Source organism: Cupressus sempervirens, chromosome 10 (genome assembly GCF_028749045.1).
Source record: "Cupressus sempervirens isolate cs-2001-9-10 chromosome 10, ASM2874904v1, whole genome shotgun sequence".
Classification (NCBI taxonomy): Eukaryota; Viridiplantae; Streptophyta; class Pinopsida; order Cupressales; family Cupressaceae; genus Cupressus; species Cupressus sempervirens.
Genome location: NC_143127.1, coordinates 784,506,483 through 784,525,455, shown reverse-complemented (window position 1 = coordinate 784,525,455; position 18,973 = coordinate 784,506,483). Strand labels below are relative to the sequence as shown.

Here is an 18,973-nt window from a genome sequence, read left to right as displayed (position 1 = left end):
TCAGTGTTCCTTTCAGGGACCAAGCTCTCCTCTTGTTGTTGAGCTCACTCGGCATCCACTGTGTCGAGCCCCCCTTTTTCTATCGAGATCACTCGACATCCATTGTGTCAAGCCTCCTTTTTCTGTCAAGCTCACTTGGCTTGGCACCCACTACTTGTCACTTGACACCTTCTATTGCCAAGCAAAACTGTAACCCTGCTCCCTTTGTTTGCCGAGCGAAATTTTAAGTTGTGAAGCAAATTTTCACAATTTTTGCTCCCACATAAAACCTATCCACTTAATTACAATAGATAATTTTCCCTTAGTTTATTTTCAATATCAAAAAAGTTATGTATAATATACAAAAAAGAAAAGGTTAGAATATTTTTCTCTCCCTTAAGTAAGCACTGAAAAATCAAGTGTGCACTGAAAAATTAATTGCATAGATTGACTCTTACAATGAAATATAATTTCGAATAATGAACATTTACTCTCTTTTCCATATTTCAAAAATTCAGGTAACCTTCAAAAGGCTACAGCAATCCGTATATCATGTACCTCATCTTCAATCCCTGCCTCACATCCAAAGATCCATAAAGAAGCCCGAGGAAGAAGAGAAACACACTGCCATTATCTGTAGTCCCCTCCATTCAGAGGCATTGATTTTTGAAATCCTTCTCCAATCCATATCACTTGATGGCAATGCCGTTGACAATTCTATAAGGGAGGTTCTTTAATTTTAATTTTGTACCTTTCAAATTTAACTGCTGCAGGTGTGACAAGCTGTCAATGGTATTGGGGAGGTTTTTTAATTTTATACACCCTCTCAAGTTCAAATGCTTCAGCTGTGACAGATTGCCAATGGTATCAGGGAGTTTATTTAATAAAATACACTCTCTCAAGTTCAAATTTTGCAACTGAGACAGGTTGCCAATGGCACTGGGGAGAGAATTTAACATTTTGCACTTTCTCAAATTTAAAGTCTGTAGCATGGAGAGGTTCCCAATGGTATCAGGGAGGTTATTTAATTTAACACACCATCCTAAATGTAAACATTGTAGCTGAGACAAGTTACCAATGGTATTAGGGAGGTTAATTAATACTTTACACCCTCCAAAATCTAAATTTTGCAGCTTCGATAGATTGCCAATGGTATCAGGGAGGTAGTATAATACTTTACACCCTCCTAAATTTAAACTTTGCAGTTGTAAAAGGTTAACAATGCTGTCAGTGAGAGAACTTAATTCTGTACACCCTCTCAAATCTAAATGTTGCAGCTGTGATAAGTTGGCAATGCTATTAAGAAGATTATTTAAATTTGTACACCCTCCCAAATCTAAACGCTTTAGTTGTGACAAGTTGCCAATGGTAACAGGGAGGCTATTTAATTGTGTACACCCTCTCAACTCTAACTCCTGCAGATTTGACAGGTTGCCAATGGTATCAGGGAGGTTAATTAATTGTCTACACCCTCTCAACTCTAATTTCTGCATCTTCGACAGGTTGCCAATGGTATCGGGGAGAATACTTAATTTTGTGCACCCTTTCAAGTCTAAATGTTGCAGCTGTGACAGGTTGCCAATGATATTTGAAAGTGAAGATTGGAAGAAATTGGAAGTATCATCATTTACTTGCATGATCCTCAATTGCCAATTGTTACTAACTCTGAAGTGAAGTGGCTTCTGTATTTCAAAATTACACTTTTCCAACCTTAACCATATCAAACTTGGAGGAAGCATGGCTAGTGTGTCTTCTGTGATGCCTTCCACAAGAAGATTCTGCAAGCAAAGAAAGAGAAGACCGGGTTGGCACAAAGTTTCAAGCCTTTGTGAATCACCGCCGTTGATCTGAAGGTGAGATAAATTGATGCTATTGGATATGGTGCTTAACTGAGCTGCCTTCCATATGCGGCTACCCTCCTTTTCTTTTTCAGTGATGGTTCGCCCCATATCTCGCAAATGGTCATGCATATTAAACACACCTTTGTCGTCAATCTTTATCAGTAACTTCATGGAAAGATTAGATATAGCAATGTTTACCTTCTTGTACAAAGAATTCCAGAAAACAATGGGATATGTTTTATGTTCTCCAAGGAAGAAGCAAGCGATGTCCAAAAATATTTCTTTTTCCTCTTCAGTAAGAGCATTGTAACTGATTTTGAGCCTTTCATGAATGTCTTGGTGGAGAGCAATATTGTGAACAGCTTCCCTCCAGCAATCTGGCTCATCTTGCTTATCATACAGTAAGGATCCGATCACTTCCAGTGAAAGAGGATGCCCCTTGCAAGCTTCAACTATTTCTTTGGACAGATTTTCATAATCAGGCCTTGGAGATTCTTTCAGAAAAGCATGCCAACTAAATAACTTGAGACCTTCATTTATCTGCAATCCACTCATCTCGTGGATGGATTTTGATGAGACCCCTGCAAGATTGAGAATGTGTTTGTCTCTAGAAGTAATAATAACTCTGCTACCAGGGGCCAGCCAGTCCCCAACCAAAGCATTTGATTGCTTGTTAGAATCCACATCATCTAAAATCAGAAGCACGCGTTCTCCTCCCAAACGATTCCTGAGCAAAGATTTCCCCTTCTCAATACTTCCCACTTTTCCATCATAGTTGATTAAATCATCAAGGATTTGCTTCTGCATATTTGTAATGCCCATGGGCTCTGCCGCAGTGGCACGGACGTTAAACACAAAGGAAGCAGCATCAAATTGAGCATAAACAAGGTTGTACAAAACCTTGGCAAGTGTGGTCTTGCCAATACCACCAATACCCAATATTCCAGATATAACTATACCTTTCTCTGAATTTAGCATGAATTTGTGAATGAGATCCTGGGTCAGACTTTCCATTCCCACAGGGTGCTTGGCAACTTCTAAAGGCACTCTGTCCAATGTCTTAATCACATCATTCACAACCCTCTTCACTAGCTTTGCTTCATAGCTGCACATGGATGATTAAGTAATAACCAATCAGAAAGAGATGCAAGTTAAAAATCACAAATCAATGGAGTAAGTCAATAGAAAGCTCTACAAGTCTGAAACTAAAACATAAAAACATTCTAAATAATTGGCATTCAAGAATTATTCAGGTCAATAAAACAACCCAGCAATTTAGACCTCTATAGTAGCTGGCCATCTTAAATTCTTAATGGATACAAAGGATTTTTAAAAATTAGTTGCTAAGATTGTGTGATGGTACGAATCTTGCATGCACAAATATTCAAATATTGAATGATCCCTATGCACAGATGTCCGAATGATGGTACTTCATGGCCATCAATAATGTTGCACAACTACTCCACTTATTATTCCTAATTGTACGTATATATTTAGTGACAAAACTAAAAATTAATAAATCAAATTTAAGCATCAAAGATTTATAATATCCTGCCATGTTAGAAATTTACTGGTATGGACTACACTCCAATTAGTATCCACTTTATACCTTTTGAAAATGGGACAATCTATGCTTTTTCGTCCATTCCTCAACCTGTCATTTTTGGCATGCATCCTTCAGTACTGCCACACTCTCCATCATTCCACAGCCTTGTGGAATCCTCACCACTGGAGATATATTAATGGTCTCCAGGAGCTCGGTATTGCGACCATGAAATATGGCAGTTAGCTTATTGGCAAGTGCTGCTGCACATAACCTAGTTACCCATTTTGTGTATCTTTGGTTTGGCAATCCAAGTGACTACTTCGCCAATTACTGTTACAATTTTATGGCACAGCAATAGGAGGGATTAAGTATTACTGAAACATGGCATCTATCGTGAATTTTTCTGGATTTGTATATTAAGCATGGAGCTTTGTGTCTACTATAGTGCAGTGATGTCATCTTTGAAAGCTAGGCTCTTAGCATTCACTGCCACTTTGGTAGATCTGTAATTTGCAGTTACATCTAATCAAAGGAGAGAAGCGCAGCATATATTGTTTCATCAATTTATGGAGGAGTTTAGGCCTCTCTCTCTGGTATTTAACTCTTTTTTGTTTTGATGGGTAGTCTCATCTTATTATTCTGGGCTTTTTCACCTATATCTACTAATATTATCAATATCTTAAGTATATTACAACATGCTAGTTGTGGATATCTTGAGCTCTAACATGTACTAGCAAGAACAGGGAAATAACGAATGTTGTGTATAGGAAACACAATTTCTGAAAAATAATAGTTCTTCGTTAAATTTGATGTCTTAGTTGATGATTCTGACAGGTCAATGAGAGTTCTTTTGAGTCTCTGACCATTAACAAATCTATCATGAGTAAGCAGAAAAGATGTATACTCCCAACATAATTTCATGTGCAATATTAGGATTCAATTCCTATGGGAAACTTTACTTTCTTAAGGAATTTAAATGCCAACAATTGACTCTTGGCCTAAGGTTAATCATTGTGTATCTTTTATTTTCATAGATGGAAGTGATTTCTAGCAAGCAACTGTAAAACAAACATAACTAGCATACATTTTCTTTGGGGATATGGGCAGCAATTATAAAGTGTGACACCAAACTGCAAAGCATCTCCCATGTGTTATTAATTCAATCTAATGCCAAAACCATACTTAATGCTAGCAACTACCATATCCTTTTCTATCCTAAAATGGAATACTTTCATGGTTATGTTCCTATCAAGGGTCATGAAAATGTTCAAATTAGGTTTTCTTGCAATGGTTGATTCTAATGTCAACTAAATGTCTACAGAGGTGGTTTAAGTCAATTTTAACTGCTAGTAAGACATTTTTGGATTATGTCCTTATTGAGACTGGCAATAGAGTTAGAGTTGAAGAAGCACCCTATAATTAAAGAAAGTCCATCTAAACGAATAAAGACTAACAAGTTGGCTGCCACAAGAGTTACAGATGTTGATTCTATTGAAACTTCTCACTGATATCATGGTGAGCATAGGACTATTTGTGAAGGATGGGAATACTATCAAAATTTTATCAATAATCCATGTGAATCCTCCCCTGCAATCTTAGAACTGGCATACACTTCTAATAATGAACTCTGTGTTGAATGGCTTGTACATGCTTCAATCAATGCCTACTTCTCATACGTATAACCTTCGTTAAAAGTTTTGGGAGTTCTCAATGAAAATATGATGACTGAATGTGCAAGTCTCTATATGATCTTGGTAATTCTCCTAGCAGAACATGGAAAGTACTTCCCCTTATTGTGGAGCTTAGATGTAGACAACATTTTGTTGGACTGGCTTTTGACTTCTCTATAATTACATGAATCTTAGTCGTACAGAAAAATAGGAGAAAAAAAAGCAACATGATAACTTGCTGACCACTTGTACTGTCTTAAATTGGAAGCACTTCAATTTAATGATGGTTTAGTACCTATTTAATGCAAGATAATTATTCATTTGCATCTCTCTTCCTTTCTTCCCTTTTGTTCTCATTTCTCTTATAGGTGGAACTAGGGTAGGACCTAGTAGATCCTCTTCAAAGCTCCTACTAGATCCTCGCTTTCCTTCATCCAATCACTCCGAATCTATTTTTCGCACTGTAACATCTATATCTCGAATTCTGCACCTGATTTCTGTGATCCGGGACTCATTTCGGGACCCCAAGGGAATCTCAAAGATTTTGGGCCTTAGTTGCCAAGGACATAGTACATCCCTTCCCGATCAAGGATGCAATGCATCCCTGATAGGCCAATCAAGGATGCAATATGTCCCTTCTTGGGTCCTAAATTAGGTCCACTCTTCAGGTCCCATGTCCAGATTGATCCAAGGTGCTGATTTTCATGTCCAGTTGACCTACGGGAGAAAGTTAATTCCAACTCCTTCATAGGCCCATCCATTTGCTCCATTTTTTCATCCATCATTCACATGCTCAAGCGATCTCATCTCATATTATTATCAAGCATTCATGTGCACTAGCACTCAAGCATTCAAGCAATTCCTCCATTAAAGATCAAGGATTTAAGCATTCCAACCATTGAAGGAGTTTTATCTAGCATCCAAGATCTCCCTCAATTCAATCAAGGTCCTTTGTTGTGTCTTCTACATCCGTTCATCATTCCTCTCAATCCAATTCAATTGGTGAAGTGAGCTCATAGCATTCGATTTGAGAGATCCTACTATTGTAAGGTGAATTCATGCATTTACTTTACATTCCAACATTTCAATTATTTCAATTCAAGGTTAATTCCTCAACTAGGGTTTGACCAAGGCAAACCTCCCATCAAAAAACAAAAACCATTTTTCTTGCAGGTTGCAAATCTTGGAAAGGCGAATAAGTTGCAGATCCACATACCCCTTTCATAGTTTGTCCCTACTTAGGGAAAAGTCGTCCCTACTGAAAAAAGTTGACTCTGCCAAATAGACAAATGATTTCTAAGTTTTGGAGATCTCGCAATTTCAAGTTGAGGGCTAGGATCGTTCGTTGATTGGAGTTGCGCAACCATTAGAAAATAAGCTTCAAAATTCCTCATTCCTAAGGTGAGTCTTCTAATTACCTCCATTACTTTAGCACATCTATTTCTTACATCTAACATCTTAAATTCATAGCTCTTGCTACATCTATGGGTTTCAAGGACTTTTGCATCCCTTCTCTAATTCTATCACCACTAGATCTTGGCTTGAATTAGTGCTCCTTTATCACTTTGTTAGCACTAGTCTTCCTTGACCTAGTTACCTTAGAATCTGGATTGAAAGGATCAACTTCCTTGACTTTTGTCTTGAGTGTTCAAGGCTATGTCATGAACTTAGATTTACTTTCCTTGATTCACATTTTCCCCTATACTCCATTGAATGGCAGTTGGGCATTCTGTTATCTACTATTTTAATATAAGTAATTGAATCAGATTTGTAGGTTTACAAGCCTATGTCAATGTAGAGCATTCTAAAGATGGACTGGTAAGTAGTACAAGAGATTTGGTCAAGAATACCATCCATAACTCTTACTTGCTATATTAGAGTTACTCATGGTAATAAAATTAAAATATTCAAAATTCAACACTATTAAGCCTTTACAAATAATACAAGTGATAAGAATAGGACATGTTGGGTGGATTTTTTGCACCCGACAGTTTTGGGTAAAAATCCAGTCGCAAAATAGGATAACCAGTCACAGCATGTGAGAGAGAGTCTCTCCTACCTTAAAGGGAAGGCTCCCACTTCTCACCATTCCTTGGATCAGCTCAACATAAGCAAGAAGTCGAGAGATTTTATAAAATGGGTGTTACCATTATCTTTTCTTCTTATCTTTCAAGAAAGAATCCACTTACTTGTAGAGCAAGTAATGGGCAGGGTGAATCTCTAACTACACTTCTGTAACATCCCGTTTTATGTAACATCTCGTTTTCCCAGGTCTAAATTAACATCTAACATACTCAAAGAATACAATTATTACTTAATTTCATAGAAAGACAATTATATCATTCATGTTCATGTAAATAATATTTTCATGTTAAAAACAATTAGACAAAATTTCTTAACATAAAAACTTAAAGTACCATCAAATGAAATTATTACAAAAATTGAAAAACTACATACCTCAAAAAACTGAGATTGAAATCAACTAGGGATGCTTCTGCAACCACCCGAGTTAGTCCACAAATACCTCTATAACAATACCACAAAAAGACTTCTATCTAATATTGTTTAACCAATATCAAATGACGATTATCATTAAATACCATTATGTAAAATTAGGGCATCACATACCACTGTATCAATTAGGGCATTGTTTACCTTCAGTTCATTTAGGGCTTATGATACTACTATCTCACTTAGGGCTTCCAATACCACGGATTCAACTAGGGCTTCCGATACTACAGATTCAGTTAGGGCTTTCGATACCACTGTATCATTTAGGGTTTCAGTCATCTCTCAATCAATTATGGCTTTAGATTCCATTCCATCCGAATTGCTTAACTGTGACAATTTCTCAAGATTAGATAAATACTCATATTCGATATTCATATAAATGAAAACAATTCACGAATCTATCTAGGTGTATAATAATGGTAACAATGAAATTAACTCAATTCAATCTTACCTCCTCATAAATAAAAGTGATAATAACTATTTCCGATAAACAATTGATTGCATAGCTTATATTTGTCTATCTCATTACTGACATCTTGGGGGGAGGTGAAACATTGTCAGGGGCTTAACCACCCAACCTCGGACCAAATCTTATCCCCACACAATCTCTAACAAGAAAGGCCCTCCCTACCAGGAATAGACAAGGGACATCTTGCCATTCACTGGACATCCTAGTATTTAACTTCACTATACGACTTGGCAGCAAGAGATCACATTAACAAGAATATGCATGAGCTATTAATTGATTCATATTAAAAATGATAAATGTTGTTATGTCATATCTGATACTATTTCATATTATTACAGATTCCTCTCTTTCACCTCACCACCCTTTTTCTTGGCTACACAGCTGGGTGAGTCCTAGGTGCTAGAAATTCTCAGAATAACCAGTTCTATCAATTATACATGCATCCAGCATTTCACAAACTATGATCACATAATTATGTTCTTTAAAGATCTCAAAATCGAATGTCTAATTAATTAACTCCACCTCTTCACCATATTGACTGGTGAGTTTCCATGGTGTTTGGATTCATGATAATATTTTCATCTTTGTATGGTATGAATGTATTACATTTTCTAAGCTAATTTAATTGCTCATAGCTTTCATTGCATTTCTATCTCTTATATGCACGATTCATACACTCTTATGAATAAAGAATCATCTATGACATAAGAACAATTTCTAAGAACTAGAAATCTATTACCGTCCATCATGAATTAGTCTGTGATTATATTAGTTCCCGTTTGTTGGATTTTCTTTACATCTCTTCACCTTAACATGCATCATTGTTGATGAATTGGTGTTCTGATTTTCAAGATCTCCATTGCAAATATATAACAGGATGTACTTGGTTCTAAACTGAGATGGTTAATTTTTACATAATTTTTCATGTCATGGATTACATCAAGCTACAGAATGAGTCTATTTACTATCCCATGTATTCAGATGAAACTACATATATCATGTTATGGGTTCGGTATCTCTAACAACACACTACTGACGTTATACTAAGAAAGGTAGTAACAAAGAACCGATGGTGTATGAGCTATATTTAGATTGAGACGTATTTAACTTAGCAAATAAGGAGCATAAGACATACTTGGTTAATGGCAGATGTCTTACGTGACTTCACCAACGAATCTTGGACAGAGCTTCGCTTGAATCAAAGTCGTCAGACAAAGCAATATGAAGGAATTAAAGGAAAGAAACAAGGTCTGCGTTTTTTTTTTTATGTGACCTTAACATTCTGTTCCAACTTCCGCAGTGGCCTATACCAGATTGATCGTGACTTTAGTCTAACCTTTCTAGTTGAGGTCTCGTGGTTACTTGTTACCATGGAATTGAAGAAAAACAGTCGATGAACCTTGGAGCCGATACCCAAAACTCAAAATTACTCTCCTCACTTTAAACGCATAAACAATAACGTATAGACAGATGAGAAGGAGAAGTTACCGGTTGCACAAAGGTAAGGGTTATATCAACATACAATCAAAGAGACCATTAAAAAGAGATACTTGGCTCTTCGACTACCATCAGTTACAAGAAGCCATTCAAAAGACTCTCAAATCAATTTAAAGAATTAAAAGAATGGAGGAGGAAAAGAAAGAAAGAAAGAAAGAAGATGAAAGGTTTTAAAAGTTATTATAATTATTAAAATCTAATATGAACAAGCAACATCACTTAATTAATTATTAAATTATAATGGTGCTAAATCATTTTATATTTAAATGTACGTTTATAAATAATTATTAAAAACAATATAACAAAAGATAAATTAAAATCTTTTAAGATACGTTTTATATTTTAACTCAATTATTTTAATTAAATTATTTATTTAAATTACTTATGCAATTCCACAAATGTATCATGTTTCAAATCGCTAGGTCCTCTACCTATATGTCCAGTGATGATGATGTGCTGCCTAATTCTTTTCTGACAATGCTTCCACCCCTTCAACATGCTTCCTGCAAGGAATTTCTCCGTAATTAAATTATAAATTATTTAATCATAAATAATTATAACAGTTAACCTTTCATCTTAATTCCATGAATTCGTGATTAACAATCAACTAACATGTCATCTTCACTTGAAATCATAACGACCATCTTACCATTTCGCCAAATTATATCAAATTAAACTGCCAACTGACTTCATGCGAACCTCAATGGCTATATTTCAAGCTAGGTCAAAAATTGGGATGTAACAACTTCTATCAAAAGCTGAAAACAGTGATACTGATAAACCTTCACTAACTCAAACGCTAGCTGAAAATGTACCAATTTGGCTCTAAGTCTGGTCTTCCATATGGAAAAGCTTTACAATTAGGGCACAAAGACTCCTAAAAGTAAAAATAACTTAACTATATTGCGAATAAAAAATGAAAATATAAGCTACAAACAAAGCTTGTAGCTATACACTTCCACAATTGCTCCTAGTCAAAGCTCTAGCTCCAACTGCTTCTTGACTCTTTTCTATTCAATTCACGAGATACAATTATCAAGAAAACAAGATAACATAAGATAACTTAGATGAATTATAGACAAAGCTTATAACTCATGCAAGCAACAACCTTACTTAATCAACAACCTTACTTAATCAATGTTAAGTCTCAAATGCTCCTTTGTATTCACTCTCTCAAAATAGTGCTTACACAAACAAAGTTCTACTGGCACAATTTCTCCAAAGCTCTCTTGCATATAGATAATGATGATTTTACAAGAAGGGGGCACTCCTTTATACAGGTACAAGAGTTGAGAAAAAGGTTAGAAAAAAGTGGGAGCAACTCAACCAACTTTGCCCTAGTCTAACTACAGGAGGAAATAAAGGGTTACATGCAATTGCACATACAACTCGCAGTACATCCTTTTACATACATGTAACTCGCATTACATGTAATTACACTTTTTCATGTAATGCATCCTTCACAACTACTAACATGAAATAAAAACAAAAACAACAATCTTAAAGATCGTTTCTCAATGCCTTGAATTTGACGATCATGTCATGCACTGTGGGAAGATCAGCAATTTCCATGGTCTTTGATATGGCTTCTACTCTTACTGCATTTGCATATGTTGATTACACAACTTTGGAATTTGTTGTCATAGTAGCTAACAACTGTTTTGTCAAGAATTTATACAAGACGAACTTGTTCATTATGTGTGAACCAAAGTCATCAAAATCTACATCAGCATTGATCCTGATTGTATATTCTGAATTTACTCTCTCTCTACTAAAATGAGATTACCAAATTCATCAGTAACATAGCATCCCATTTGTTCCAAATCAAAAGTAACAATTGTTTCAACTGCTTGACAATCTCCAAAGGCCACCTACAACTTCGTGATCAGCTACCTCAATGTTTCCTTTTTGTAACCAATGAGCCCTTGAAATCTGAAGAACATTTCACATGACAGAAGAATGTCACATGAGACCAAGGCATCCAGATCGAATTTTACCATTTCATCCCAATCAGCAAGGATTTCCTTCAAGTTATCCGCTTCTTCATTCAAAGAAGAAATTAAGTTTCGCTCCATTTCATTCATCTCTTTGACGCACCTAAGAACTACAAATGTCTCTGTGATGGCTCGAACTCTTTCAAAAATGATTTCCTGAGTCCAAAACTTGGTGGCTTCAATCAGCTTTTTCTCCTTAGATGTTTGAGACATAATAACAACACTCTGAGAAGATTGTCTCTAAATGACCTCGTTCAAACGAGAGACCTCATGTTTCAGTTGATTTTTCTTTTCTCATAGCTCATGATTGCTCTTTGATACATTAGCCAATGCATCTTGAGCATCTTGCAAACAACTTAAACGTGATTTCTTTCCGATTTCAACTTTAGTAAACTTGTAATCAAAACGAGTAAGTTCCTCAACAGGTTTATCCACCAAAGGCTCAACAACTTCAACAAATTTGGTTTTATCTGAATCAACCAAAATTCTGAAAACAATCTTATATTTCAAAGATTTGGATTTGTTTGTAACAGGGAGATTGTCTGGAGGAACAACCACTTTTCTCCTTTTCATTTTTATTTTGCTTAACCATGCAAGCAGGCTAAAACCTTCATCCGTAGAAGCAAATATGGTGGAGACCATTGGCATTGATCATGATTGTATTTCCGTTGTAACAGAACAAGATTCAATCTGCACAGCTGAAGGCATTGGAACATGCTGAGAAGACTCTGTCATGAAAAGCTCAAACCCTGTCAAAGATGTAACAAGTTGGGAAACTTGACCACTTGTAAGAGCTGGAAAATCCTCAAACACGTTTGCTAAATGCTCATATTGTTCATTTGTAGGGATGCGAGGAGCAGCAGAGGAAATAGGAAGAGTGTTACATCCCAATTTTTGACCTAATTTGAAATATAGCCGTTGAGGTTCACATGAAGTCAGTTGGTAGTTTAATCTATTATAATCTGGCGAAACGGTAAGATAGTTAGTCGTTATAATTTCAAGTGGAGATATCATGTTAGTTGATCATTTATCACGAATTCATGGAATTGAGAAGATGGTTAACCGTTGCGATTATTTATGATTAAATAATTTATTATGATAATATAAATTTAATCACGGAGAAATTCCTTACAGGAAACAAGTCGAAAAGGGTGGAAGCATCGTCAAAAAAGAATTAGGTAGGAGCATCACCATTATTGAGCAGATGGGTAGAGGACCTAACAACTTGGAACAAAATACATCTGCAAGACCCGCAGGAGTTATTTAATAGTTAATTTAATTAAAATAATTGAGTTAAAATATAAAACATATCCCAAAGGATTTTAATTTATCTTTTATCATATTATTATAGTAAATATTTAAATTTGTGCTTTTAAATATAAAAATGATTTAACAACATTAAAATTAAATAAAAATTTAAATAAGTGATTATAAAAATGTTCAAAATATAATAATGTCTGGAATTATAATATTCGAACTATAATTTCTTACGTTTAACTGATTAATTCTTGGCATGAAAATCGATTTAATATTTGATGATTTGTATTGTATAATCGTTCAACTTTATTTTTCCAACCTTTTATTTATTTTTCCTTCTTATTCTTTTCCTCTTATTTTCCTTCTTTTTATAAATTTGATTTGTATGGCATTCGAATGGCTTCTTGTAACTGATGATAGCCGAAGAGCCAAGCTCTTCTTTTTATAGTCATGATCGTATCACAATCGAATCTTTTTCATTCTTTCTCTTAGCCATCGGTGACTCTTTAAGTAGCTAAATTCGAGATACATCCCGGCTGAGGTACATTCTGCCTAAGAATATTGTTCACCGAACTTCTCCTTCACATTTTTGTCTGTGGAAATCAGAGCCAGTGGTGGAGTCTGTACACCTAATTCAGATCATTCCAATATAACTGATGTGTCAAGTAAGAATACAGTTGGACCAAGTATTCCTTTTGTATTTCTTCTTTTGCTAAGTCAGTAGGGTTGCAAATAGTATTCAAAAGCCATATATATATATATATATATATATATATATATATAGAAGAAAACATGTTTGTATTTATATTCATGTACTGCACCAGTTATATTCTTGTGCCTTGACACATTGAAACCGTAACATTAATGTCTCTTTAGCTTCAGACCGAGTTTAAAGGAATTAGAATTTGGAGTCTATCAAATATTGGTGTTATTTAATCATGAAAGCATGTCAATGTTGTGTAATTAAATATCTCAACTCAGAAATTCAATATAACTAGTTATATCACACAGAGATGAATTTGAAAATATGTACATTTGAACACCGAGGAATTCACTGGCAGTATTGCCAAAATAGGTGAAGAGGTGTAAAGCAAAAGCAATGGATATAAACTCGCCACATAATGATAGGTCAAAGAATAAATTAAAAATGTTCCATCTCCTTTCTTTTCTAATTTAGTATTCATCCATAGCCGGCTAGGCATAGTAGTTTGTGATAAATATATAATACTAGTTGTTGGTTTTTTTGAAGTGCATCAGAGATCATTATTCTAGAAATTTTAGTTAAGAAATTTTGTCTAACTGATTTTCATGGTAAATCTTATTCATATGAATATGAATGATATAACTATCTTCCTATGGAAACGAAGTAATAACTGTATTCTTTGAGTATGTTAGATGTTAAATTAGACCCCAAAAATCTGGATGTTACAAAGAGCCATTGCATTAACTTCCAAGATTGGAATAGGAGTAAAAATAATGGAGAATGAATCCACATTGTTATCTACTTCATGCAAAAAAGGCTCTTCATGTATGGACGGTGCACAAGCTTGTGCAGGCTTTGGAGGAGATATGATCATGATTTCCCCTTCTTCATCTAAAATCTTCGTTATTAGATTTTGTTTCCAATTCTTCTTCTGATTCTTGATTTGGTTCAGAGATTTGAGATGATTTAGCTTCTTTTCTACCCTTCAATTTGAATTTGAGGGAACCCTTAGCATCAAAAGATGAAGCACCATCTTTCCCTGTGATTACCAACTATGACTTCTTGCCCAGAGGACCAAAACTTCTACAATCCAAGCCCATCTTAAAATTTACTCTTTTAAAGCCTTTATTTTTAAACCATTTGTTGGTGTTCGCTAAAATGGATTGAAATCTATCCATGATAGATGTACCTTTCTTTTGTTGCCACTGAATAGGAAAAGAGCACTTTTTATCAAAGCCGGCTTGATGAAATTCTAGATCAAAGATGTCGCCATCATCTTCAACTTGGAAATCTGAAGGGATCTCCAACATGTTAAAATCGATTATATGTTGCAGGGTTAATCTGCAGTAGTCCATCTTCATGATGTCAAATTCTATCCTCATATCAATCTAGATGTCTTCGATGTGATGAACATGAGTGTAAGCTCTTTTCATTTGAGAATTCATCTCTTGATAGTCAAAGTCAAATTTGGCCTTGAACTTCGTCAAGGTGATCAACTGCAACTCTACTTCCATGTTCTTTGCTTTAGGTACAAAAATGATCGAATAGTTGCCAATAGCCAAAGGTTTAGTTGAGGTAATGTTGAAAACAGGCCTATGCATAGCATGCTGATCACTCTGCACATCCATGCGTTGTCTAGCTAGCAACATCAAAATGATTCGATCTGTAGCATACCTAGGCAAGGTATATGGCTCACCTTTGAAATATCCAACTCTCAAGTATGTGAAAGTTGGAAACTAAATAAAAATATAGCCGTATTGGTTCACCTTCTCCCATGCCACATCAAATACTCTTTTGACAGATAATTGTTTATTGAACAAGCACTGAAAATGCCCAAAGAAGGCATCTTGGACTCTTCTGTAATGAAATTTACTATTTGTCAAAGTGATTTGGTCATAGTAATCCCAAATAGGAACCTGAAGACGATCTCCCTTGGTTGAAAGCCTAGAGAAAGATCCCATGGCAACAGCAATGTAAACAAGATAAGAATTCATGTAGAAGGGTACCGAAGTTCCCACATTGCCTATCTACTGGCAGAGTGCAGTGCTAATAAGCTCTCCCCAAAAGATGTGTTCTTTAGTCTCCATGATTTAAAACATGAATTTATACATCCATTGCTCGAAATCAATAGAATCTTTAAGGCCACAAACTCTGTTGAGAAGGATGATGAGATCTTTATATTCTTGTTTGAAGTTAGACCGATGAACAATCTTTGGCCATCTTAAAAAGTTGTTTCTTTTATTGTCTAACCAATATAGGTTGACATACTTCTGATAATCACCTTTTTGCCCATTCCAGCTTACCAAAGATGATTCTTTGGTTAAATCTGCACATTCTGCTTTATGTGGAACCTTGAAGATTTGTTCAATGACCTCAGGATCAAAGCTAATGATAACCTTGTCATCGACATTTTTTATAGTCTTCATCTTTGGAGTAAACCGCCGTGCACATCCGAAAACGAAATCAAGTTCTATTGCTGCCATAGGAAATCTAGACACCGGGTGAATGTTACTTCTCTTGATACGCTTCATTTCATGGCCAATTGGAGTTTCAACTCTTTGCAAGAAATCAGCCACATCCACATGACCAATCTTCGTGTCCATCACGTTATCTAGAGTAGATATGACTGATGAGGGAGTTGCATAAGCCAACTCTTTATCATATTGATATTTCATTTTGCCTTTGGATTTTGATGGTGAGGACATTTCTTGTGCTTATACTGCAACACAAAAATCCCAAAACATAAATACATCATCAGATTGAATTGCCATACAAAATGATTTGTGATCAACAAAAATTTGAAAACAAATTGGAGAATTTGTAGATCCAACGAAATGATCTCAAAGAAATCATATGCATATGCAATGGATGAAAATCAAATGAATGGAATGCAGAATGAAATGTTATGAAGGTGGAAAATGGAAGATGGAATGAAATGAGAATGTGTGAAGATGGAATGCATGGGAATGAGTGCAAATGAAGCTTGTTGATTTTAAATGTGACTTAGGATTTTCAAGGCATTATTGCATGAAAAATGAGTATATGTAAGTGCAACATGTAACAGGAGATGAAAGGTGATATGAGATGCGAATGCGGATGGAGGATGCACTTCACATGTAAGTGTGAATGGAGGATGAGATGGAAAGCATGGAAAGATGCGAAAATATGTATTTTCTCATGGAGGTGCAAACGCATATGGAGGAATGGAAATGAAAAATAGAAAAGGGATAATGAGTTTTATAGTCACTTTTGGTGAAAACAGGAAGTCAAAGTACATGGGAGATGAAAATGACATCTTTTTTACTTTTCAAAAAGTAACTTTTAATCAAAATCAGACCTTTTGGATGCAATTACACGTAAGGCATTTCATGTAATCGTGTCATGCGAATGGATGTGAAAAGTGAGATGAGTGAAAATGGAAGCAAAAAATGAGATTACATGCATGTGTGAATAGTGAATGAGATGATAAACATGTAATCGCATTCGTTGAATGAGAGGTGAGGTGTTGTGACATGGAAACAAAATGTGAAATGATGCTTTTGCATGAAATGAAGCAACAAGTTCTTGGGAAAGAACTTGTGATTTCTGTAAAGTGGAGAAAACCGGCAAGCAAACACAAAACACAAAAACACAAAGAAAAATGTCCCTTTGGAAATTGACTCAAACGTGCCAATATGCAATGCACTTCAACACTCAAATTCGAAATTGGAACTTGGGAAAGAACCAAAAACATGAAAATGAACAAAATATTCATTTTTAAAGGAAAAATGCACTTTCCATGGCATAGATTTCAACAAGTGGCAATGATCAAGCAATTATGTGCATCAAATCAGCAAGATAAGCACAAATTAAATAGCAAGAAAGAAGAAGTACACTTACATGAGGATCAAATGCCAAAAATAAAGGAAAAAGATGCTCCAATGTTGAGAAATTCTCCAAAAATGTTTGAATCTTTCAACCTTTTATAAATTCGAATGGAATAAGGCAGCAAACAAGGAATAGTTGTTAAAAGATGCCAAAACATGCCCTAAGATTGCTCCAAAATCCAACGTTTTGAAATACATGTGCTTGGGACGTTTTTAGCAGAAAATGTTTTTCACCATGGTGCATGAGCAAATCGATTTGGTGTTTAAACCTCAAATCATGCACCAACATGCAATGCAATCACCAAATAAAGCCAAATTGATTTGGATTGGAGCAAAAACATGGATCAAAAATGGAGTTATTTGCTGATTTCTTCAAAAAAAGCCCTAGATTTGAGCTTCCAAAAACATTTTTGAGCCTGTTAGATCCATTTTGAATGCAAAACTCATTGTCAATCAAAACGCATCCAATGGAAAAAAAAATCTCATGCAAATCCATCAAAAAATCTCCACTTATGATCAAAATCGGGTTTTTTGAGGGCAGATATACATTTCTTCAAAATCAGAATTTTTGGAAGCCAATACACATTAAAACATATTTTAGTTTAAAATCGGACCTTTTGGATGCAATAGCATGTTTTAAAATGTGCAAACAAGGCAAATCGGACCTTTTAGAGTCAATAGCATATTTTAAAACATGTAAACAATCAAAATCGGACCTTTTAGATGCAAGTACACATTTTAAGTTACATCTCACATTTTGGATACAAAGACATAAAAACTTAACTTTTGATGCAATGACATCAAAAAGGTCCACTTTTGATAACCTTTTGATGTAATTACATCAAGAAGGTCCACCAAGCTGAACTTTATATGCAATGACATGTAAAATTTCCACTTTTGATGGATTTTACATGTAATTGCATATAAAATGTCCACTTTTGATAATTTAAAGCCATTTAATTCGCTTAATTTTATAAAAATGTTGCTAAATGGGTCATAAACAATATTTATCTATCATATTTAAAAATATAACATATAAACATCATTTAAAAAGTAACATTTAAATAAGCATTTGATTTAAAAATCAAAAATTAAACTGGAACTGTATAGTTATATAGTCACTTTAAGTGAAAAATTAAGAAGTAACTCAACTTTAAATTATAACATAAAGTGCACTATAGTCACTTTAAATTTAAATATTTAAAAATATAACATATAAACATCATTTAAAAAGTAACATTTAAATAAGCATTTGATTTAAAAATCAAAAATTAAACTGGAACTATAAAGTTATATAGTCACTTTAAGTGAAAAATTAAAAAGTAAATCAACTTTAAATTATAACATAAAGTGCACTATAGTCACTTTAAGTTAAAAATTTTAAGTTAAAGTAACTTAAAAACATAACAAAAAGTGAATTTAAGTTATATTTATCAAAAAGTGAAAGTCAAATTAGAAATATAACATCATATTTTTAATTCGTGTTGTTGCACTAAAAAAGTCCACTTTTGAGGCACTAAAACAGGGATATCTCTTGACTAACAACTTCGATTGAGCTCTAGGTTAGACTAAATCGAAGGGAAAAGCAAAAGGCGTGACATGAGCAAAACTAAAAGACTAAAAACCAACAAATGCAAACT

The 18,973-nt window shown here is 34.7% G+C and overlaps 1 protein-coding gene across 1 annotated transcript in view; it reads right to left on the bottom strand.

Annotated features, from left to right (window-relative positions):
• Positions 1–401: 401 nt before the first annotated feature.
• The window catches only part of LOC149536239 (disease resistance protein L6-like), a 49,565-nt gene continuing 30,993 nt past the window's right edge, over positions 402–18,973 (bottom strand). Inside the window, exon 2 of the mRNA XM_089805480.1 lies at positions 402–2,925. Within this exon, the coding sequence (XP_089661606.1) occupies positions 669–2,925 (2,257 nt within the window). The 3' untranslated portion in view covers positions 402–668. The remainder of the gene's footprint in view (positions 2,926–18,973) is intronic.